General features: G+C 44.2%; 1 protein-coding gene across 1 annotated transcript in view; it reads left to right on the plus strand.

Moving 5' to 3' along the window:
* LOC139366771 (MAM and LDL receptor class A domain containing 1) overlaps nucleotides 1–25,660 on the plus strand; it is a 123,965-nt gene that overhangs the window by 8,603 nt on the left and 89,702 nt on the right. Inside the window, exons 5-9 of the mRNA XM_071104475.1 lie at nucleotides 398–494; nucleotides 12,044–12,052; nucleotides 24,028–24,165; nucleotides 24,635–24,793; nucleotides 25,531–25,636. Of these exons, the coding sequence (XP_070960576.1) occupies nucleotides 398–494; nucleotides 12,044–12,052; nucleotides 24,028–24,165; nucleotides 24,635–24,793; nucleotides 25,531–25,636 (509 nt within the window). The remainder of the gene's footprint in view (nucleotides 1–397; nucleotides 495–12,043; nucleotides 12,053–24,027; nucleotides 24,166–24,634; nucleotides 24,794–25,530; nucleotides 25,637–25,660) is intronic.

The raw sequence follows: 25,660 nt of genomic DNA on the forward strand, positions 1-25,660 counted from the left end.
CAAGAGGCTATTTCACCAGAGAAAGCATCTGAGCGAGGCAAACAGCACCCCTCTGTCTTAGTATCTGTAACCCATGTATCTGATGATGTCTGACCTAAAATAATATGACATGTCACATACTAAGACAGGGGCGCTGTTTCGTTCGTTCGGATGCTTTCTACAGTGAGATTGAGGCGTCTCGCTGTCGGTGAGCGTCTTGGTCAAAATGATCAATATATTCAGAGATGACCTATCAGAGCTCAGAATTTGTGGGGGGGCTACTGGGGTGGCCAATCAGATTTCAGGGAGGGCTGTGGCCACCCCCTGGACATGCCACTGCACGCACACACACACACACACACACACACACACACACACACACACACTGTATGATGTTCCTCTGTCCTGTGTATTACAGGTCATCATTCTAGGGGAGCTCTCTGGTGACAGTGACCCCTCTGAGATCGTGGCCATAGATGACATCTCCTTCAGTGATGGTTGTGTGACTGTCCCTGGTAAGGTCTTCTTCCATACCACCTCACTGTACACACAAATGTCAGGCCATGGCAAGGGTTAAAATGATCAGAATCAGCGTTACACAGTAAAGTATATCCCCTATAGGGCTACATATGAGGAAAACCAAGAAGAGGGGGATATACTGTAGTTGAAATACAAATATCAATACACACAGAATCCTGTTGGCATTCTGAAGAGGCAGGTAGACATGGCCCGAGCTGTCAGTCATAACTCCAAATGTGGAAATGTTTGGTTGTTTTTTGCCTTATAAACCTACTGTATCTGGCCTCAAATTGAGGCCTCTTAATCACGAAACAATAAATTTACCCCAAAGTGTGAGCTCACCATCTTAATTTATGGCTGTTGGCATGATGGAGTGGACAAGAGAGACATGTGGCCTTGTGCAACCATAATTCAGGGCTGTGTGTGTGTGTGTGAGAGATAGCTGGACATGGATTTGTGAATGATAGCAGTGAATGTGAGAGGCCCCAGAGCTGCACAGCATTAGAGCAGATCATATTACCTTATGCATTGAGCAAAATACATGTTAAACCTGCTAGAGGAAGATTTCCATAATCTCCGCCTCAGTGAGCTCCTTCAGTAGAGGTAGAGGAGATCAGCAATACTTGGAGAACAAATTGATTTAAATAAAAAAGCTTTATTGCAATTAATCGTACCAACATGTTTCATATTTTATCTTTCTTTAGGGTTTTTACAGAAATAAGAAGGAATGAGGATTTTGTACGTTTCAAAGTGGCCTCAGGGACCAATCACAAAGAAAATGCTAATAAAAACATGTGATAGGTTAAAACAGTAGAAAGACCAATTGATTGTGAGTGCATGTTGCACTGACCAATGGAATGTGAAAACACAAAAATAACATCAAACGTTAGGTTGGATGACTTACATGAATCTAACCAATTATTATTAGTGTAGACTGACCAATAGATTGTGATATTATGTTGTACTGAACAATGGAACATGTACATTTGTTTTCTGTAAGGGGGTTCTATTAATCTTGCCCGGGTGCCCGTGTAGGCATGTTTTGCACCTGGTGAAGTTGATTGCATTATTTTTGTAACGAGAAGGCCGCTCTTCTCTCCCCGCGTTCACCTGGTGACGTAACGGGCCTTTGGCCGGTTCCATTCGGTTCAGATAATCGAATCCGCCCAATGATAAAGTCAGTTGAGAATAATACCACCTGACAATGTAAACAGACACTCACGACATTACCAATGATAAATAAGGAAAAAGAAGAGATATGCTTTCTAGAGGAAATCCTTGAGAATGAATTCCTCGCTCATACAGTACCAGTAGGAAAGAAATATTTGAAAATGGAATCTATAAAACGCCTCTCTACGCTTTCTAAATGGATTAATAACACCACCTCTTGGACCCAGGGACATTTTCTCAATACCAATCATTTGCTTCTTTAAAATGTCTGGCCACTGGATTTTTTATGATCTTCTCTTTTGATCGAGCGTCTGTGTTCAATGATGCTTTCCATAAGGGATTCAGTTTAACATATAAACAACATTCTTGGTTTTACAAGTTGTGAAACTGCTCATTTCCGTTCTCTTGCTCTGACAGGGCGATTGTACCATTTTAATGTTTCTTATGAGTTGACAATTAATACAATTACCACACTTAAATTCCCCCCACTGCTGGGCATCCAGCACCCCTCTATTTATTATCTCCTTAAATAGATTTTCTTAAAGGGCACGACTTTGTAAAATATACCAGTGTTTAAATATAACATTCTTTATAGTACTTGTCTTGGGAGTAAGGGTTGTGCAATATATACGACATGGCTTTTTCCTTCTCCTGTTCTGAACCAGTGGGATCTTTCCCGGATTCTCTGTTCTAATTTGACTTCAGCTTCTTGTAACCATTCCCTTTTGAAAATGCAAATCTTCCAATTTATCCAGCACACGTTGGTTATTCCTTTCTTGTACAACGGGTGGGTCTAATCCTGAATGCCGATTGGTTAAAACTGCATTCTAGCTTGGTATCTCTTCCACAAGTTACCACCTGCTAAAGCTAAAGGCTTTTCTTCAGAGGTAGGGTGATAGTGGTTTTCATGTAAAAGGATGTTGCAGTCTGTGGGTTTGGTATACAGATCACAGGATAAAACACACATTTTTTGGTGACCATTATGTCCAAAAAGGTCATCGTTTCAGTGTTATAATTCATAGTAAATTTCAGACATCTAAAATGATCATTTATAAACCTCCAACATTGTAATGTCTCCCTTGTTATAGTAAAAAAAACATGATTGATATAACATGTCCAAGTAACAATAATGGGGGAGAAAACAGTTCATGTTAGGGTCCTATAAAAAAACATTATTCTAGTCTGCCAACAAAAAGATTAGCATAACTATATAAAAGCCATCTTTGTTCCCTTGCCAGTCGAAGGTAGGGCCTATTATTGTTGTTTTTCAAAACAGAAGAAGCCAGGCTGACGGTGAAGCTTGTGGGGAGGTTGTGTACTGGTCTGGTATCAAGATAGTGTTCTGAGGTCTCCAGGCATTGTTGGTGTGTCATGGTGGTATACAAGGTCTTAATGTCCTAGGAGCACAATATAGTTCCTGGGTTCAACAGGGGAGGCTATAGGTGAACACAATGAACTGAGTGCTGTCCTTGATGTATGACTTCAGCTTAGGGACAAACTCTTTAATGTGATGATCTACAAAACTGGAGACCCTTTCTGTGAGTCTACCAAACCGGAGACAACTGGCGTGTCAGGATGGTTAAGAGGCTTGAGGGGGCACTCATTCAGGAGAAACTGTGCAACTTTAGGGGTGATATCTGAATTAAACTCACCCTCCTCGAGTAAGAGTCTGAGATCTGTTTGGAATACTCGTGAAGGATATGCGTTCATCTGTTCGTAGAAACAAGAGCCATTAAGTTGTCTTAGGACCTCCTGGTCACATCTGGATTTGTCCATAACGACAATTGCGCCTCCTTTATCTGCAGGTTTTATGACAACAGAGGCATTCTTCTCAAGTTCACTTTAGTGCCATCTGCTTTTCTTTAGAGCTGTTAATAATTCTGTCTTCAGATGCGTTTCCAAATCCAGCTCAGCGAGTCTACACTACAGTGCCTTGCAAAAGTATTCATCCCCCTTAGCATTTTTGCTATTTTCTTGCATTACCACCTGTAATTTAAATGGATTTTTATTTGGATTTCATATAATGGACATACACAAAATAGTGAAATGAAAAAAATGACTGAGTCAAATGATCTGTCACAAGATCTCAGTATGTATACACCTGTTTTGAAAGGCCCCAGAGTCTGCAACACCACTAAACAAGTGGCAACACAAAGTAAGTGGCACCATGAAGACCAAGAAGCTCTCCAAACAGGTCAGGGACAAAGCTGTGGAGAAGTACAGATCAGGGTTGAGTTATAAAAGAATATCCTAAACTTTGAACATCCCACGGAGCACCATTAAATCCATTATTAAAAAATTTCAAGAATATGGCATCACAAAAAACCTGCCAAGAGAGGGCTTTCCACCAAAACTCATGGACCAGGCAAGGAGGGCATTAATCAGACAGGCAACAAAGAGACCAAAAATAACCTTGAAGGAGCTGCAAAGCTCCACATTGGAGATTGGAGTACTTTAAGCCGTACATTCCACAGAGCTGGGCTTTACGGAAGAGTGGCCAGAAAAAAGACATCGCTTAAATTAAAAAATGTGGGAGACTCCCCAAACATATGGAAGAAGGTACTCTGGTCAGATGAGACTACATTTTAGCTTTTGGCTTTCAAGGAAAACGCTATGTCTGGCGCAAACCCAATACCTCTCATCACCCCGAGAACTACATCCCCACAGTGAAGCAGGGTGGTGGCAGCATCATGCTGTGGGGATGTTTTTCATTGGCAGGGACTGGGAAACTGGTCAGAATTGAAGGAATGATGGATGGTGCTAATTACAGGGAAATTCTTGAGGGAAACCTGTTTGTCTTCCAGAGATTTGAGACTGAGATGGAGGTTCACCTTCCAGCAGGACAATGACCCTAAGCATACTACTAAAGCAACACTTGAGTGGTTTAAGGGGAAACATTTAAATGTCTTGGAATGGCCTAGTCAAAGCCCAGACCTCAATCCAGTTGAGAATCTGTGGTATGATTTAAAGATTGCTGTATACTAGCGGAACCCATCCAACTTGAAGGAGCTGGAGCAGTTTTGCCTTGAAAAAACTCCCAGAGGCTAGATGTGCCACGCTTATAGAGACAGACCCCAAGAGACTTGCAGCTGTAATTACTGCAAAAGGTGGCTCTACAAAGTATTGACTAGTGACTGGGTGAATAGTTATGCACGCTCAAGTTCAGTTTTTTTGTCTTATTTCTTGTTTGTTTCACAATAAAAACTATTTTGCATCTTCAAAGTGGTAGGCATGTTGTGTACATCAAATGATACAAACACCCCCAAAAATAATTTAATTCCAGTTTGTAAGGCAACAAAATAGGAAAAATGCCAAGCGGGGTGAATACTTTTGCAAGCCACTGTATGTCTCAATTGAGTTACCTCCTTCAATAGTACACATTGTACACAGATATTCAATTCCTGAGTGTGACACTCAGCCTTGGCATATCATCTTTAGTAGTAGCCTACCGACCTTGGATTTGTCTGTGTGCATTGACAATGGAACTCAAATCTGTACCCACAAGCCAATGTTTTGGGCTTTTTCTTTTCACATGATACTACAGCAATATTTCTCAGCACCAAGTACACTATAGCATCTTTACGGTGCGGTTTACGACCAACATAATTCACCCGATAACATTACGTACCTTTTCTCTGTGTCTATAAAACAAATGGAGGTCATAGGTTCTCCATCGATTTTCCTATTTTACCATCCGCCGGGTGCCTTTGGGCCCTAAAGTCCTCTCTCATGGTTTGATGTGTGTAGAGAGAGAGTCTGTATTGTCGTTTAACGTAACACTCCTAAAGCGGTGCTTTGAGGCGTGGTTCCCTTAGTCTGCCCACCACAGGGCCAGCTACTAGCCTCTAGCACCGGCCCTGGTTTAGCGTGTCTAAGTGGAGGGGGTAGGTCAATGACATCCCAGGCATGCAATCTCTCTGCCTCCATCTGTCTTCTTGCTCCTGTGGTGCCACTTTTAACTGTGTGACTGTGCTATGACTCATCAAGCCTGGGAATTGTCCTGGTCAACCGTAATGGCAAAGACGTAAAAACACACACAATCTGCTAACGCCGGGGCGGGTCCAAGATCCCGACCCTAGTGACTTCATCTTAGTGTCCGTGTTATTTTCTCTCAGGTGTCTGGTTGGTCATCTCGACTCCTACTAAACTTTACTGCTTATGAATAATTTCATCATGTTTTAATTAAACACCCTTGAACAGAGCAGAAGAACCTGTGTTATACCAACACTTGTGAAAAGTAGGCTATAGTTTAGTAGCTTGACTTTGATCCATAGCACATGAGATGTTGACATGTCTCTATGAGCTATAAACACATCATTCATTTGTTTAATTACCCAGTTGTAGGAAATGAACCATTTGTAGTATATTTCAGGATTAAAAAGGATTCTGAAGTTTAATTTCCACTTTGAAATTTCAGACTTGTCCATTTAATTTTAATCCACATAATAATTCATATTTTCTGTTGCTGCAGGATAATTTCCCTCCTGTAGCAAACTGGCTAAATTAAGATCCTGCATCTGTAGCACCATATTGCCTGTAGCCTACTGTACATGGTGGAGGAACATATTGCCTGTAGTCTACTGTACATGGTGGAGGAACATATTGCCTGTAGTCTACTGTACATGGTGGAGGAACATATTGCCTGTAGTCTACTGTACATGGTGGAGGAACATATTGTCTGTAGTCTACTGTAAATGGTGGAAGAACATATTGTCTGTAGTCTACTGTACATGGTGGAGGAACATATTGCCTGTAGCCTACTGTACATGGTGGAGGAACATATTGCCTGTAGCCTACTGTACATGGTGGAGGAACATATTGCCTGTAGCCTACAGTACATGGTGGAGGAACATATTGCCTGTAGTCTACTGTACATGGTGGAGGAACATATTGCCTGTAGCCTACTGTACTTGGTGGAGGAACATATTGCCTGTAGTCTACTGTACATGGTGGAGGAACATATTGCCTGTAGTCTACTGTACATGGTGGAGGAACATATTGCCTGTAGCCTACTGTACATGGTGGAGGAACATATTGCCTGTAGCCTACAGTACATGGTGGAGGAACATATTGCCTGTAGCCTACAGTACATGGTGGAGGAACATATTGCCTGTAGCCTACTGTACATGGTGGAGGAACATATTGCCTGTAGCCTACTGTACATGGTGGAGGAACATATTGCCTGTAGTCTACATGGTAAACTGTAAGTGGCACTTCACATTTTTGTATGGAAAACGACTGTGAGGATTTCTTTGACAATATTCACAATATATTGACACATTTGCAATCTTTTTTAGAATAAATATCTTATTTCATCAATTACATTTGGAAATGCGTATTTGAGTGAACATTAGCAAGCCAGCAGGAGATGAAACACAAATTGAATTCTCTCTTCCCTGTCTCCCGGGTTTTAGCTTGTGGCTATTAGGATTAGGATTTAGGATATTAACTAGCTTGTACATGACAAATTTAGCTAGCTATGTTATCGACATATGGCAGTACACAAACAAAATCTAGCTCGCATATTTTGCCAGCTAGAAAGAAATAGCCGCAAATTTATTCAGTAACGGAGGAAGAGGATAGTGTAGCATGTGCTTAGCATGGAATATGCTAACAATGAAACTGACCAAAGGACTAGGTTCGGGAAGAGCAGTAATGACATTAGCATTAAAAGATCAGACCAGAGACCAGGATATACAATTTTAACATGGTACTAATGCCGGCTAGTTTATTTTAGAAAAAGTTGTAGTTCTGAAAGTAAAAAAATGTCCTCTTGAAGACTCAAACCATAAAAAAATGACCAATTAAATGGTCCACAAATGCATTCAACCGCTTCTCAAGATGTATGGACCATCAATTATCGGCGTTTCTCTGAAGAGATGGTTATGATTGAACTCACAATTAAAGACTAGACCTAAAGGATTTGCGCATTTCTGATTGGCAGATAATCTAGTTGGGTTGTTTCTCTCACATTTCCCGGACTATTAACCCATTAGTTGACCTGGTTTACAATAGCTAGCTATAGCAAGCTAACGTTAGAGGCTGCCTCTTCAGCAAGAAGCAACTTTGACAACATTGTCAAAGTTGACAACAAAAATTGACTTTCCCATTGATCATAATCGACAATACGAAGACAGCATGGCTCTGGGGCTTCCCCGAAATGCCACCAGTTCTGCGATCGGATCCATGGCCAAAGCGTCATATTTTAGTATATCCCACACTCAGCAGGCTGTATAGAAAAACTCTTCTGGAACCACAGAATGACCGTATTACCGCAACCCACAGCCCGCATAAACACCATGAAAACTATAAACTAACAGTGACCTCTGTCGCGGCCAAAACTACTCTTTCCCATAGGCTTTTACTATTTATAGAATGACAGAATCAGCAGTTAGCCACCAACAGCTGACAGACATGTTTACATTTGATTCGTTTTATTAGTGTTATTTCGATGGAAGACGTGAGCTAAATGCACTTAAGCTAGCTAACGTTAGAATTGAGGTAGCAAGTTAGCTCTTTCACTTAGCTACTGGTTCACTTACATTCTCTCGGTCTCTGCTGGTGCTGCTGGCTGTTTAAGATGCTTTAGAAACCACATTGATGGTAGGGACAGCATGCACTTTAAGAAGCAACTTCTCGCTGAAGCTCTCTCACACATTTCTGCAACATTGAAGGTTCCCAAGGACACAGTGGCCTCCATCATTCTTAAATGGAAGAAGTTTGGAACCACCAAGACTCTTCCTAAAGCTGGCCGCCTGTCCAAACTGAGCATTTGGGGGAGAAGGGCCTTGGTCAGGGAGGTGACCAAGAACCTTATGGTCATTTTGACAGAGCTCCAGAGTTCCTCTGTGGAGATGGGATAACCTTCCAGAAGGTTAACCATCTCTGCAGCACTCCACCAATCAGCCCTTTATGGTAGAGTCGCCAGACAGAAGCCACTCCTCAGTAAAAGGCACATGAAACCAAGATTGAACCCTTTGGCCTGAATGCCAAGCGTCATGTCTGGAGGAAGCTTGGCACCATCCCTACGGTGAAGCATGGTGGTGGCGGCATCATTGCTGTGGGGATGGATCCAAGATGGCGTAGCAGTAAGACCTGTTTGTTTTTGTCCCGTGTAAATATTGAGTTTTGTTTAGTTTTTTTGTATACATTTCAATATATTTCAGTCCCTGTTTTCCATTTTCGGATTAAATATACAGTGCCTTGCGAAAGTATTCGGCCCCCTTGAACTTTGCGACCTTTTGCCACATTTCAGGCTTCAAACATAAAGATATAAAACTGTATTTTTTTGTGAAGAATCAACAACAAGTGGGACACAATCATGAAGTGGAACGACATTTATTGGATATTTCAAACTTTTTTAACAAATCAAAAACTGAAAAATTGGGCGTGCAAAATTATTCAGCCCCCTTAAGTTAATACTTTGTAGCGCCACCTTTTGCTGCGATTACAGCTGTAAGTCGCTTGGGGTATGTCTCTATCAGTTTTGCACATCGAGAGACTGAAATGTTTTCCCATTCCTCCTTGCAAAACAGCTCAAGCTCAATGAGGTTGGATGGAGAGCATTTGTGAACAGCAGTTTTCAGTTCTTTCCACAGATTCTCGATTGGATTCAGGTCTGGACTTTGACTTGGCCATTCTAACACCTGGATATGTTTATTTTTGAACCATTCCATTGTAGATTTTGCTTTATGTTTTGGATCATTGTCTTGTTGGAAGACAAATCTCCGTCCCAGTCTCAGGTCTTTTGCAGACTCCATCAGGTTCAATTTTAACCATCTTCCCTGTCCCTGCTGAAGAAAAGCAGGCCCAAACCATGATGCTGCCACCACCATGTTTGACAGTGGGGATGGTGTGTTCAGAGGGATGAGCTGTGTTGCGTTCACGCCAAACATAACGTTTTGCATTGTTGCCAATGCAAGTTCAATTTTGGTTTCATCTGACCAGAGCACCTTCTTCCACATGTTTGGTGTGTCTCCCAGGTGGCTTGTGGCAAACTTTAAACGACACTTTTTATGGATATCTTTAAGAAATGGCTTTCTTCTAGCCACTCTTCCATAAAGGCCAGATTTGTGCAATATACGACTGATTGTTGTCCTATGGACAGAGTCTCCCACCTCAGCTGTAGATCTCTGCAGTTCATCCAGAGTGATCATGGGCCTCTTGGCTGCATCTCTGATCAGTCTTCTCCTTGTATGAGCTGAAAGTTTAGAGGGACGGCCAGGTCTTGGTAGATTTGCAGTGGTCTGATACTCCTTCCATTTCAATATTATCGCTTGCACAGTGCTCCTTGGGATGTTTAAAGCTTGGGAAATCTTTTTGTATCCAAATCCGGCTTTAAACTTCTTCACAACAGTATCTCGGACCTGCCTGGTGTGTTCCTTGTTCTTCATGATGCTCTCTGCGCTTTTAACAGACCTCTGAGACTATCACAGTGCAGGTGCATTTATACGGAGACTTGATTACACACAGGTGGATTGTATTTATCATCATTAGTCATTTAGGTCAACATTGGATTATTCAGAGATCCTCACTGAACTTCTGGAGAGAGTTTGCTGCACTGAAAGTAAAGGGGCTGAATAATTTTGCACGCCCAATTTTTCAGTTTTTGATTTGTTAAAAAAGTGGTATGGATCTGCTATTTGTTAGACCTTTAACTGGAGCCTCCATCAGAGGCTAGCCATCAGTAGCTAATCAGCTAATTAGCTACTAGCTATTTAGTCATTGTTAGCCACTGCTAGTGGTCTTTACCTTTAGCTCAGATGCCAGCCGCATTAGCCTGGATAGCCCTGGATAATACCTGCCAGTCTGCACAGCGCGATATCAGCCCTGAGCATATCGGGCTGCTTTTTTCCAGTCCGATTCCTGCCGCAAGCTCTGGACCATTACACCGGATCATCACAGCTAGCTAGCTGCTACCGAGTGGCTATTGTGGCTAATGCCCTTGTCCAGACGCAAGCACCAGTTAGCCTCGAGCTAGCCTCGAGCTAGGCCCATCTCCCGGCTAGCAAACTAAGTACACCAACTACAATACCTCTCTTGCCAGTTGGCCTGGACCCTTTGTTGACACGGAGCCCCGCCGATCCATCACGACTGGTCTGCTGGTCTGTTGACATAATTTGGCCGATGTGCTCTCAACCGGCAACTGCGTTGTGGATGTCGGTGAAGCCCCATCTGCTAGCCCCGGCCCGCTAGCTTTCTGAATGCTGTGTCTCCGGCTCGCCTAGAGTAGTAACGACTACCGAACGGCTCCCTGTTTCATCTATTGCTGCTCATTGGACCCTATGATCACTCGGCTACACAGCTGATGCTTGCTGGACTGTTCATTAACACGGTACTTCATTTTGTTTATCTGTCTGCCCCAGCCTCAAACTCAGGCCCTGTGTGTAGCTAACTGACCCTCTCTGCCCATTTATCGCCATTTACCCGTTGTTGTTGTCTTAGCTGTTTACCTGTTGTTGTCTTACCCATTGTTGTTTTAGCTCTCCCAACCAACACCTGTGATTGCTTTATGCCTCTCTAATGTCAATATGCCTTGTGTACTGTTGTTTAGCCCCTAGTCCCTCTCAACATGCCTCAGATAGCGCCTTTGTCCCACCCCCCACACATACGGAGACCACACCTAGCTTAACTGGCACCTCCAGAGATACAACCTCTCTCAACGTCACTCAATGCATAGGTGTATCTACTGTAGAGAGAGCATGCAGAGGTCTGTCATACCAACCAGGTTCGAGTTTCTACTTTTAAAAATCCATCTCTCCAGAAATAAGTCCCTCACTGTTGCCACTTGTTATAGACCCCCTTCAGCTCCCAGCTGTGCATTGGACACCATATGTGAATTGATTGCCCCATCTATCGTCAGAGATCGTACTGTTAGGTGACCTAAATTGGGATATGCTTAACACCCCTGCCATCCTACAATCTAAAGTAGATGCCCTCAATCTCACACAAATGATCAAGGAACCTACCAGGTACAACCCCACATCCGTTAACATGGGCACCCTCATAGATATCATCCTGACCAACTTGCTCTCTAATAACACCTCTGCTGTTTTCAACCAGGATCTAAGCGATCACTTTCTCATTACCTGCGTCCGTTATGGGTCCGCGGTCAAACGACCACCCCTCATCACTGTCAAACGCTCTCTAAAACACTTCTGCGAGCAGGCCTTTCTAATCGACCTGACCTGTGTATCCTGGAAGAATATTGACCTCATCCCGTCAGTAGAGGACGCCTGGTTGTTCTTTGAAAGTGCTTTCCTCACCATCTTAAATAACCAAAAATGTAGAACTAAGAAGAGATATAGCTCCGGGTTCACTCCAGAATTTACTGCCCTTGACCAGCACAAAAACATCCTGTGGTGTACTGCACTAGCATCGAATAGTCCCTGTGATATGCAACGTTTCAGGGAAGTCAGGAACCAATATACACAGGCAGTTAGGAAAGCAAAGGCTAGCTTTTTCAAACAGAAATTTGCATCCTGCAGCACTAAAGTTTTGGGATAATGTAAAGTCCATGGAGAATAAGAGCACCTCCTCCCAGCTGCCCACTGCACTGAAGCTAGGAAACACTGTCACCACCAATAAAACCACGATAATCAACAATTTCAATAAGCATTACTCTACGGCTGGCCATGCTTTCCACCTGGCTACCCCAACCCCGGCCAACAGCTCCCCCCCCCCCCCCCCCCATCTTCTCCTTCACCCAAATCCAGTTCTGATAGAGCTGCAAATTCTGGATCTCTACAAATCAGCCTGGCTAGACAATCTGGACCCTCTCTTCCTAAAATTATCTGCTGCCATTGTTGCAACTTCTATAAATTCACTTCCGGCGCCGACAGAGATGGCCGCCTCGCTTCGCGTTCCTAGGAAACTATGCAGTTTTTTGTTTTTTTACGTGTTATTTCTTACATTAGTACCCCAGGTCATCTTAGGTTTCATTACATACAGTCGAGAAGAACTACTGAATATAAGATCAGCGTCAACTCACCATCAGTACGACCAATAATATGTTTTTCGCGACGCGGACCCTGTGTTCTGCCTTACAAACAGGACAACGGAGTGGATCCTATGCAGCGACCCAAAAAAACGACTCCGAAAGAGAGGGAAACGAGGCGGTCTTCTGATCAGACTCCGGAGACGGGCACACCGTGCACCACTCCCTAGCATTCTTCTTGCCAATGTCCAGTCTCTTGACAACAAGGTTGATGAAATCCGAGCAAGGGTAGCATTCCAGAGGGACATCAGAGACTGTAACGTCCTTTGCTTCACTGAAACATGGCTCACTGGAGAGACTCTATCCGAAGCGGTGCAGCCAACGGGTTTCTCCACGCATCGCGCTGACAGAAACAAACATCTTTCTGGTAAGAAGAGGGGCGGGGGCGTATGCCTCATGGCCAACGTGACATGGTGTGATGAAAGAAACATACAGGAACTCAAATCCTTCTGTTCACCTGATTTAGAATTCCTCACAATCAAATGTAGACCGCATTATCTACCAAGAGAATTCTCTTCGATTATAATCACAGCCGTATATATCCCCCCCCAAGCAGACACATCGATGGCTCTGAACGAACTTTATTTAACTCTCTGCAAACTGGAAACGATTTATCCGGAGGCTGCATTCATTGTAGCTGGGGATTTTAACAAGGCTAATCTGAAAACAAGACTCCCCAAATTTTATCAGCATATCGATTGCGCAACCAGGGGTGGAAAGACCTTGGATCATTGTTACTCTAACTTCCGCGACGCATATAAGGCCCTGCCCCGCCCCCCTTTCGGAAAAGCTGACCACGACTCCATTTTGTTGATCCCTGCCTACAGACAGAAACTAAAACAAGAGGCTCCCACGCTGAGGTCTGTCCAACGCTGGTCCGACCAAGCTGACTCCACACTCCAAGACTGCTTCCATCACGTGGACTGGGAGATGTTTCGTATTGCGTCAGATAACAACATTGACGAATACGCTGATTCGGTGTGCGAGTTCATTAGAACGTGCGTTGAAGATGTCGTTCCCATAGCAACGATTAAAACATTCCCTAACCAGAAACCGTGGATTGATGGCAGCATTCGTGTGAAACTGAAAGCGCGAACCACTGCTTTTAATCAGGGCAAGGTGTCTGGTAACATGACCGAATACAAACAGTGCAGCTATTCCCTCCGCAAGGCTATCAAACAAGCTAAGCGCCAGTACAGAGACAAAGTAGAATCTCAATTCAACGGCTCAGACACAAGAAGCATGTGGCAGGGTCTACAGTCAATCACGGACTACAGGAAGAAATCCAGCCCAGTCACGGACCAGGATGTCTTGCTCCCAGGCAGACTAAATAACTTTTTTGCCCGCTTTGAGGACAATACAGTGCCACTGACACGGCCTGCAACGAAAACATGCGGTCTCTCCTTCACTGCAGCCGAGGTGAGTAAGACATTTAAACGTGTTAACCCTCGCAAGGCTGCAGGCCCAGACGGCATCCCCAGCCGCGCCCTCAGAGCATGCGCAGACCAGCTGGCCGGTGTGTTTACGGACATATTCAATCAATCCCTATACCAGTCTGCTGTTCCCACATGCTTCAAGAGGGCCACCATTGTTCCTGTTCCCAAGAAAGCTAAGGTAACTGAGCTAAACGACTACCGCCCCGTAGCACTCACATCCGTCATCATGAAGTGCTTTGAGAGACTAGTCAAGGACCATATCACCTCCACCCTACCTGACACCCTAGACCCACTCCAATTTGCTTACCGCCCAAATAGGTCCACAGACGATGCAATCTCAACCACACTGCACACTGCCCTAACCCATCTGGACAAGAGGAATACCTATGTGAGAATGTTGTTGCCTACCCTCACCACCTGGGGGCGGCCCGTCAGGAAGTCCAGTACCCAGTTGCACAGGGCGGGGTCGAGACCCAGGGTCTCGAGCTTGATGACGAGCTTGGAGGGTACTATGGTGTTGAATGCCGAGCTGTAGTCGATGAACACATCAAATTTTATTTGTCACATACACATGGTTAGCAGATGTTAATGCGAGTGTAGCGAAATGCTTGTGCTTCTAGTTCCGACAATGCAGTAATAACAAGTAATCTAACTAACAATTCCAAAACTACTGTCTTGTACACAGTGTAAGGGGATAAAGAATATGTACATAAGGATATATGAATGAGTGATGGTACAGAGCAGCATAGGCAAGATACAGTAGATGGTATCGGGTACAGTATGTACAAATGAGATGAGTATGTAAACAAAGTGGCATAGTATAGTATAAAGTGGCTAGTGATACATGTATTACATAAGGATACCGTCGATGATATAGAGTACAGTATATACGTATGCGTATGAGATGAATAATGTAGGGTAAGTAACATTTATATAAGGTAGCATTGTTTAAAGTGGCTAGTGATATATTTACATCATTTCCCATCAATTCCCATTATTAAAGTGGCTGGAGTTGAGTCAGTGTCAGTGTGTTGGCAGCAGCCACTCAGTGTTAGTGGTGGCTGTTTAACAGTCTGATGGCCTTGAGATAGAAGCTGTTTTTTAGTCTCTCGGTCCCAGCTTTGATGCACCTGTACTGACCTCGCCTTCTGGATGATAGCGGGGTGAACAGGCAGTGGCTCGGGTGGTTGATGTCCTTGATGATCTTTATGGCCTTCCTGTGACATCGGGTGGTGTAGGTGTCCTGGAGGGCAGGTAGTTTGCCCCCGGTGATGCGTTGTGCAGACCTCACTACCCTCTGGAGAGCCTTACGGTTGAGGGCGGTGCAGTTGCCATACCAGGCGGTGATACAGCCCGCCAGGATGCTCTCGATTGTGCATCTGTAGAAGTTTGTGAGTGCTTTTGGTGACAAGCCGAATTTCTTCAGCCTCCTGAGGTTGAAGAGGCGCTGCTGCGCCTTCTTCACGATGCTGTCTGTGTGAGTGGACCAATTCAGTTTGTCTGTGATGTGTATGCCGAGGAACTTAAAACTTGCTACCCTCTCCACTACTGTTCCATCGATGTGGATAGGGGGGTGTTCCCTCTGCTGTTTCCTGAAGTCCACAATCATCTCCTTAGTTTTGTTGACGTTGAGTGTGAGGTTGTTTTCCTGACACCACACTCCGAGGGCCCTCACCTCCTCCCTGTAGGCCGTCTCATCGTTGTTGGTAATCAAGCCTACCACTGTTGTGTCGTCCGCAAACTTGATGATTGAGTTGGAGGCGTGCGTGGCCACGCAGTCGTGGGTGAACAGGGAGTACAGGAGAGGGCTCAGAACGCAACCTTGTGGGGCCCCAGTGTTGAGGATCAGCGGGGAGGAGATGTTGTTGCCTACCCTCACCACCTGGGGGCGGCCCGTCAGGAAGTCCAGTACCCAGTTGCACAGGGCGGGGTCGAGACCCAGGGTCTCGAGCTTGATGACGAGCTTGGAGGGTACTATGGTGTTGAATGCCGAGCTGTAGTCGATGAACAGCATTCTCACATAGGTATTCCTCTTGTCCAGATGGGTTAGGGCAGTGTGCAGTGTGGTTGAGATTGCATCGTCTGTGGACCTATTTGGGCGGTAAGCAAATTGGAGTGGGTCTAGGGTGTCAGGTAGGGTGGAGGTGATATGGTCCTTGACTAGTCTCTCAAAGCACTTCATGATGACGGATGTGAGTGCTACGGGGCGGTAGTCATTTAGCTCAGTTACCTTAGCTTTCTTGGGAACAGGAACAATGGTGGCCCTCTTGAAGCATGTGGGAACAGCAGACTGGTATAGGGATTGATTGAATATGTCCGTAAACACACCGGCCAGCTGGTCTGCGCATGCTCTGAGGGCGCGGCTGGGGATGCCATCTGGGCCTGCAGCCTTGCGAGGGTTAACACGTTTAAATGTCTTACTCACCTCGGCTGCAGTGAAGGAGAGACCGCATGTTTTCGTTGCAGGCCGTGTCAGTGGCACTGTATTGTCCTCAAAGCGGGCAAAAAAGTTATTTAGTCTGCCTGGGAGCAAGACATCCTGGTCCGTGACTGGGCTGGGTTTCTTCCTGTAGTCCGTGATTGACTGTAGACCCTGCCACATGCCTCTTGTGTCTGAGCCGTTGAATTGAGATTCTACTTTGTCTCTGTACTGGCGCTTAGCTTGTTTGATAGCCTTGCGGAGGGAATAGCTGCACTGTTTGTATTCGGTCATGTTACCAGACACCTTGCCCTGATTAAAAGCAGTGGTTCGCGCTTTCAGTTTCACACGAATGCTGCCATCAATCCACGGTTTCTGGTTAGGGAATGTTTTAATCGTTGCTATGGGAACGACATCTTCAACGCACGTTCTAATGAACTCGCACACCGAATCAGCGTATTCGTCAATGTTGTTATCTGACGCAATACGAAACATCTCCCAGTCCATGTGATGGAAGCAGTCTTGGAGTGTGGAGTCAGCTTGGTCGGACCAGCGTTGGACAGACCTCAGCGTGGGAGCCTCTTGTTTTAGTTTCTGTCTGTAGGCAGGGATCAACAAAATGGAGTCGTGGTCAGCTTTCAAGTTCGTTCAGAGCCATCGATGTGTCTGCTTGGGGGGGGATATATACGGCTGTGATTATAATCGAAGAGAATTCTCTTGGTAGATAATGCGGTCTACATTTGATTGTGAGGAATTCTAAATCAGGTGAACAGAAGGATTTGAGTTCCTGTATGTTTCTTTCATCGCACCATGTCACGTTAGTCATAAGGCATACGCCCCCGCCCCTCTTTTTACCAGAAAGATGTTTTTTCCTGTCTGCGCGATGCGTGGAAAAACCTGTTGGCTGCACCGCTTCGGATTGCGTCTCTCCAGTAAGCCACGTTTCCGTGAAGCAAAGAACGTTACAGTCTCTGATGTCCCTCTGGAATGCTACCCTTGCTCGGATTTCATCAACCTTGTTGTCAAGAGACTGGACATTGGCAAGAAGAATGCTAGGGAGTGGTGCGCGCTGTGCCCGTCTCCGGAGTCTGACCAGAAGACCGCCTCGTTTCCCTCTCTTTCGGAGTCGTTTTTTTGGGTCGCTGCATAGGATCCACTCCGTTGTCCTGTTTGTAAGGCAGAACACAGGATCCGCGTCGCGAAAAACATATTCTTGGTCGTACTGATGGTGAGTTGATGCTGATCTTATATTCAGTAGTTCTTCTCGACTGTATGTAATGAAACCTAAGATGACCTGGGGTACTAATGTAAGAAATAACACGTAAAAAAACAAAAAACTGCATAGTTTCCTAGGAACGCGAAGCGAGGCGGCCATCTCTGTCGGCGCCGGAAGTACCCCAAGCGACTTACAGCTGTAATCGCAGAAATAGGTGGCTCTACAAAGTATTAACTTAAGGGGGCTGAATAATTTTGCACGCCCAATTTTTCAGTTTTTGATTTGTTAAAAAAGTTTGAAATATCCAAGAAATGTTGTTCCACTTCATGATTGTGTCCCACTTGTTGTTGATTCTTCACAAAAAAATACAGTTTTATATCTTTATGTTTGAAGCCTGAAATGTGGCAAAAGGTCGCAAAGTTCAAGGGGGCCGAATACTTTCGCAAGGCACTGTATATCCATCCTGCCCTGCCTGTCTTCGAAAGCCAAGTGAACAAACAGATTACCAACCATTTCGAATCCCACCGTACCTTCTCCGTTATGCAATCCGGTTTCCAAGCTGGTCACAGGTGCACCTCAGCCATGCTCAAGGTCCAAAACGACATCATAACCTCCGATCGATAAAAGACAGTACTGTGCAGCCGTCTTCATCGACCTGGCCAAGGCTTTCGACTCTGTCAAAAACTATATTCTTATCAGCAGACTCAACAGCCTTGGTTTCTCTAATGACTGCCTCGCCTGGTTCACCAACTACAGAGTTCAGTGTGTCAAATCGGAGGGCCTGTTGTCCGGACATCTGGCAGTCTCTATGGGTGTGCCACAAGGTTAAATTCTCGGGCCGACTCTTTTCTCTGTATACATCAATGATGTCGCTCTTTCTGCGGGTGATTATTTGATCCACCTCTACACAGACGACACCATTCTGTATACATCTGGCCCTTCTTTGGACACTGCGTTAACAAACCTCTAAACGAGCTTCAATGCAATACAACACTCCTTCCGTGGCCTCCAACTGCTCTTAAATGCTAGTAAAATTAAATGCATGCTCTTCAACCGATCGCTATCCCCGCCCAACTAGCATCACTACTCTGGACAGTTCTGACTTAGAATATGTTGACAGCTATAATATCTAGGTGTCTGGCTAGACTGTAAACTCTCCTTCCAGACACATATTAAGCATCTCCAATCCAAAATTAAATCTAGAATCGTCTTCCTATTTCGCAACAAAGCCTCCTTCACTCATGCTGCCAAACATACCCTCGTAAAACTGACTATCCTACTGATCCTTGACTTCGGTGATGTCATTTTCAAAATAGCCTCTAACACTACTCAGCAAATTGGATGCAGTCTATCACAGTGCCATCCGTTTTGTCACCAAAGACCCATATACTACCCACCACTGCGACCTGTATTCCTAAAAACCAGTTTTTGCTTTGTCATTATTAGGTATTGTGTGTAGATTGATGAGGGGGGAAAAAACAATTTAATAAATTTGAGCCTAAGGCTGTAACGTAACAAAATGTGGAAAAAGTCTAGGGGTATGAATACTTTCCGAATGCACTCTATATAACAGTTTCGCCTAATAGGAATACACAGCAGATTACAAACAAATTATTGTGTTTTTAGCCAAGAAAAGCCTCTTTGGATATATAGCTCACGTCTTTTATATCTAACCACGTGCCATTTTGTTCAGTTACATTGGCTTCTTTATGCGCAATGTCTGTTATTATTCATATCACCTCCAGTTCGGCTGCAAGTTTGCAGCAGTGATGTATTTCCCCACAATGGTTATAAATACCGATACAGTGCTTTGTCACAAATAATGGGCTTAGAACCATCAATAATACCCCACGATTAAACGGAAACCATGGATACAGGATGAAACATGACAAACACAGGTTATTGTAAATATTCCCGTCCCCTAAAAACAAATCCGGGTTAATAAGTGATCATAGGTTTGACCTGTATTCACCTGGTCAGTCTGTCATGAAAAGAGCAAGTGTTCTTAATATGTTGTACACCCAGTGTATCTCCAAAGGGACACACATGCATGCACACATACACACACACACACACATATATATATACATACACACACAAAGACACTTTGCATAGGTAGATGTCAGTGGATGCTTGTGTACTTTTGTGTGTGTTTAAAGGGATTTGGATGTCTTGTCTTTTTGTATGATTGTTTGTGAGTGAGTGAGTGAGTGGGCATGTGTGTGTGGAACACGCTGCTCCAAATTAATAATTTTGACCCGTTCCAGTGATTTTCTTAGTTATTTTGTCTGGGGCTCTGGAGAGGAACTGAATGGGTGTCTTTCTGGCTGCTGGCTCCTCAGTCTGGATCTCTCTATGCCTGCATCCCAAATTCAAACCTATTCCCTACCTAATACATTACTAAAAGTAGTGCACCGTGTAGGGAATAGGGTGGCATTTGGTTCGCAAGCCTGGATCTCTCTGTCAGTCACAACTCATGTTGCTGGAGTCGATCCAGGAGATAGTCATCTTTATTACCAAAGGCTACAAGGGGAAGGGACATGTTATTTTTTACCCCATTCATTCACAAGATACTAGGGCCAGGCCATAGACTTGATACCTCCTCCAAAACAGAACCTTGTGGTTTTATTTCAAACATCTACAACTCAGTCACTATAGAGTACAGTAGTAGTTCTCAAACATCTCCTGTAGGGGATCCTTGCCACTCCATGTATTTGATTTATTGCAGAGCTAGCACACCTGATACAACTTGTCAACTAATCATCAACCCTTGACTAGGTGACTCAGGTGAGCTAGATCAGGACTACAACAAATTGTGAATAGTCTGGGGGTTCCAGAGCAGAGATTTGAGAACCACTCGTCTATAGTATCCAAGTACAACAGAGGAACTAAGCATGACCTTCCTGTACATTTTATGTAGCCTGACTAATATCAAACTCAAAGTGGACAGCTTGCGTTGTACCATGCGGTCTGGATTGCCAGGCTACCATAGACCTGCTACCTGTTCTAAACGCATCCTGATGGTCCTACTGTATTTAAAACAGATGCAACTCACAGGCGGCACTATAGTCCACAGTATCCAAGTGCAACAGAGGAACTATGCATGAACTTCCTGTACATATTCTGTTTTTAAAGTTTTCCAATGTTTGTGAGTTACTGTCCTTACTCAAAGAAATGAGAAGAGAAGCCTTTTTTTTCAATATCCAGCCAGAACCCATCTGAAAATTGGACTATTTTATTTAATCGTGTTTCCAATACTTCTCATATAAAAGCCAGAATTTAATTTCAGTCCAATTAAGAGAGAGTCTCTACGGCTCAATATTGATCTAAATAACTCTACGCTCCCATTGGTTCTCATCACTTCATGGTCCAATCAAAATCCTCTCTGCAATAACAACATAATGTACTTACTCTTATGGAGGATGAAGACTGATTAAAGGGTAGCTCTCTTTAGTGCACAGTGATTTCACATGAGTGGAGCTTTATGAAAAACGTGCACGGGATAGATATCATGGCTGTAAGTGCCTGCATGTGAACAAGACATAACGTAGAGCTCTGCCTGAATTATGAGGTCTGCATCTCAAATGGCACCCTATTCCCTATATACAGTGCCTTCAGAAAGTATTCACACCCCTTGACTTATTGACTTTTGTTGTGTTACAGCCTGAATTTAAAATGGAATACATTATGAATTTTGTCACTGACCTACACACAATACCCCATAATCTCAAAGTGGATTTTTTATTTTATTTTTAAGAATTGAGATCAATTTAAAAAATGAAAAGCTGAAATGTCTTGGGTCAATAACTAATCAACACCTTTGTTATGGCAAGCCTAAATAAGTTCAGGACTAAACATTTGCTTACACGTCACATAAGAAGTTGCGTGAACTCACTCGGTGTGCAATAATAGTGTTTAACATGATTTGTGAATGACTACCTCATCTCTGTACCCCAGACATACAATTATCTGTAAGGTCCCTCAGTCGAGCAGCGAATTACAAGCACAGAATCAACCACAAATACCACAGAGGTTGCCTTGCAAAGAAGGGCACCTATTGGTAGAATGGTAAACATTAAAAAAAGCAGACAATGAATATTTCTTTAAGCATGGTGAAGTTCTTAATTACACTTTGGATGGTGTATCAATGGTGTCGGAGAGGAAGGCAGACGTTTTATGTGTCCATCAACCTTTTGTGTTTTTTGTTTGTTTATTTGCAACTTATTTTTTTACTTATTTTGTTCCTAATGTTGCCGCTACCGTCTCTTATGACCAAAAATAACTTCTAGACATCAGGACTGTGATTATTCACCATGGACTAGCAGAATAATTTTTTCCTTTCACAAGTCTGACAAGCCCGACGCAAAGGATATATTGCTTTCTCGGGAATAGACCCAGATCCCCACGATTTGCGTGAAGAGGAGGTGGAGAAAAAGGGGCCAAAGGGCGGGCCACCTTCTGAGAATTCGTAGGCGATCGAATAAACCCCCGCTTCCCTCCATTTTGCTAGCAAACGTGCAATCTTTGGAGAATAAAATCTACGAGCTACGCGGAAGATTTAACTACCAACGGGGCATTAAAACTGTAATTTCCTATGCTTCACGGAGTCGTGGCTGAAAGACAACACTATCAACATTCAGCTAGCTGGCTACACGCTATACCAGCAGGATAGAACAGCGGCGTCTGGTAAGACAAGTGGCGGCGGACTATATATTTTTGTAAATAACAGCTGGTGCACGATATCTAAGGAAGTCTCGAACTATTGCTCGCCTGAGGTAGAGTATCTCATGATAAGCTGTGGACTACACTATCTACCTAGAGTTTTCATCTGTGTTTTACGTAGCTGTTTACATACCACCACAGTCAGTGAGCTGTATTCCACCATAAACAAACAAGAAAACGCTCACCCAGAGGCGGAGCTCCTAGTAGGGGACTTTAATGCAGGGAAACTTAAATCCGTTTTACCAAATTTCTATCAGCGTATTAAATGTGCAACTAGAGGAGAAGAAAACTCTGGACCATCTATATTCCACACACAGAGACGCATTCAAAGCTCTCCGTTGCCCTCCATTTGGCAAATCTGACCATAATTCCATCCCCCTGATTCCTGCTTACAAGCACAAATTAAAGTAGAAAGCACCCGTGACTAGATCAATAAAAAAGTGGTCAGATGAAACAGATGCTAAGCTACAGGACTGTTTTGTTAGCACAGACTGGAATGAGTTCTGGGATTCCTCCGATGGCATTGAGAAGTACACCACATCAGTCATTGGCTTCATCAATAAGTGCATCGATGACGTCGTCCCCACAGTGACCGTACATACAGTAAATACCCTAACCAGAAGCCATGGATTACAGGCAGCATCCGCACTGAGCTAAAGGCTAGAGCTGCCGCTTGCAGTGAGCGGGAATCTAACCCGGAAGCTTATAAGAAATCCCGCTATGCCCTCCGAGGAACCATCAAACAGGCAAAGCATCAATACAGGACAATACAAGATCGAATCGTACTACACCGGCTCTGATGCTCGTTGGATGTGGCAGGGCTTGCAAACCATTACAGACTACAAAGGGAAGCACAGCCGAGAGCTACGCAGTGACACGAGCCTTCCAGACGAGCTAAACTACTTTTATGCTCGCTTCGAGGCAAATACACTGTAACATGCATGAGAGCACCAGCTGTTCCGGAAGACTGTGTGATCCCGCTCTCCGCAGCCGATGTGCCTAAATGACTACCGACCCGTAGCACTCACGTCTGTAGCTATGAAGTGCTTTGAAAGGCTGGTCATGGCTCACATCAACACCATTATCCCAGAAACCCTAGACACACTCAATTTGCATACCGCCTCAACAGATCCACAGATGATGCAATCTCTATTGCACTCCACACTGCCCTTTCCCACCTGGACTAAAGGAACACCTATGTGAGAATGCTATTCATTGACTACAGCTCAGTGTTCAACACCATAGTTCCCTCAAAGCTCTACAGAGTATTTTGTGTAGATTGTTGACAAAAAAATACAAATCCATTTAAAACTTTGTAACACAACAAAATGTGAAAAAGTCAAGGGGTGTGAATACTTTCTGAAGTCACTGTAGTGCACTACTTTTGACCAGGGCCTATAGTAGTGCACTATATAGGGGATACAATGTCATTTAGGACACTGTCTGAAAGGCCTCTACACTGTCCCTAGTCCACATTGTTTACTGCTACCAGTAATAGCATTGTCTTGCCATGTGATATGTATATTCCTTCCTTTCTATGTTCTTTATCTGCTTTCATTCCCAGCCCCAGATAGCAGTGTTCCTCTGTCCCCAGTCCTTCTGTGCCCCCCCTCCTCCTTTACCTGTGCCAGTGGGGAGTGTATTGATGAGGGCAAGGTGTGTGACTTCACCCCACATTGTGCTGGCGGGGAGGATGAAGCCAGCTGCCGTAAGAACCCTGTTGCCAAAAATGCCAAGTAACAAACACACCAAACTCCAAATCCCATAAACAACCCTGGGCATATCCCAGGTGCTGTGCTCAAGCTTCTGTCTTTTTGTAGTTTCATAATTTTTTTCTGCTACAGTTGTAGGCTATATCAGAAATGATCACGTTTGATCCTTCAGGTTGTTGAAGTTTGATGTAAGAGTACTTCTTCATTATCCAATGTAGTTGAAGCTATGAATTAGTCAAATGTAGTCCGGAGGCCAGAATGGGGGTCAGTTCCATTCCTATTGCATTTCACCGTAGGAAAGCATTGACCCTCCCTCTGCTCGATGCCATTGAATCCATTGTCTTGTTGATTTGATTTATTTTGCGGTAAAACATTACTACAGTTTAAAAAGTACACAGAAATCCCAGAGAAGAACACAAGCAAGCTTGAAATACACTTACTTACTTATGCTCTCTCTTCACCCAGGCTCCTTCTGTGACTTTGAGAGTGACTCTTGTGGCTGGCATGAGTATGGCTTTGCCCAGGGGGATGGTTTCGACTGGGTCAGGGGCTCAGCAATGACCGTACCACTGGACCACCAGGGCCAGATCCCTCCTCTGGACCACTCCACCAACAGCAGCCAGGGTAGGAGGAAGGTGTCACTGTCAACACAACACCACACAACCCTCCAAACAGCACAGTAACGCTAGCTCTGGTCCAGGGTGTTACGTGCTTCTTCCTAACAGCATCAGTGTCAGAAAATCGCACCTAACACCTTGAACCAGAGCTAGGCAACACTGTGGTCTGAAAATAGTTATCTCCCCAACCCCCCACAGAGCGAGCTAATGGAATAAGCACAGAGGTGTGATTGCCTGATAAGAGGCTGTGTGGTGTCGGCTCGACGCTGTCGGTTTGGAAATAAGAGGCAGAATAAAATAATATTACTCACAGATTAAATCAATCACTTCTTCAGAAAATGCCCCGGCTGGTAATTTTGTAAGTACAGAGCCAGAGAGAGCAGCGGCGTCTGGAGAGAGAGAAACGCTTTCTCAGCCATCTGAATAATAGAGGGGAAATCGACATCTCTCCCGCCTGGTATTAAAAACCACACACCTCTGCGCAATATTTCACCCACTCCCAAACTTTATGTGCTCTTCTTCCTCTGCATTTTCAAATATATATTTTTTTGCAATCAGGATAGTCAGGTTAATTGTTGTACGTTTATAGCTTCTTCCTCATGTTTATTTTTAATATGGGATGTCTCCTTCCTCCCTCCCTCTCTCCCCCCTCCTTCCTACTCTCCGTCCATTTCTCTCAGCTCTGCTATTTTCAGGTTTTTATGCTGTTGTAAAGTTCTCCTCTGCTTTCCCTTCTCATTGCAGGCCACTTTATGTTTGTCTTGAAGAACAGTAGCAGTATTTCCCAGAAGGCTTTTCTCCGGGGCCCCCAGTACCGACAGTCAGCCTCTGGGTGCACCATGACCTTCTGGTGAGGATAATGACCCTGTTATCT

The sequence above is a fragment of the Oncorhynchus clarkii genome, chromosome 15, assembly GCF_045791955.1.
Source record: "Oncorhynchus clarkii lewisi isolate Uvic-CL-2024 chromosome 15, UVic_Ocla_1.0, whole genome shotgun sequence".
Lineage (NCBI taxonomy): Eukaryota > Metazoa > Chordata > Actinopteri > Salmoniformes > Salmonidae > Oncorhynchus > Oncorhynchus clarkii.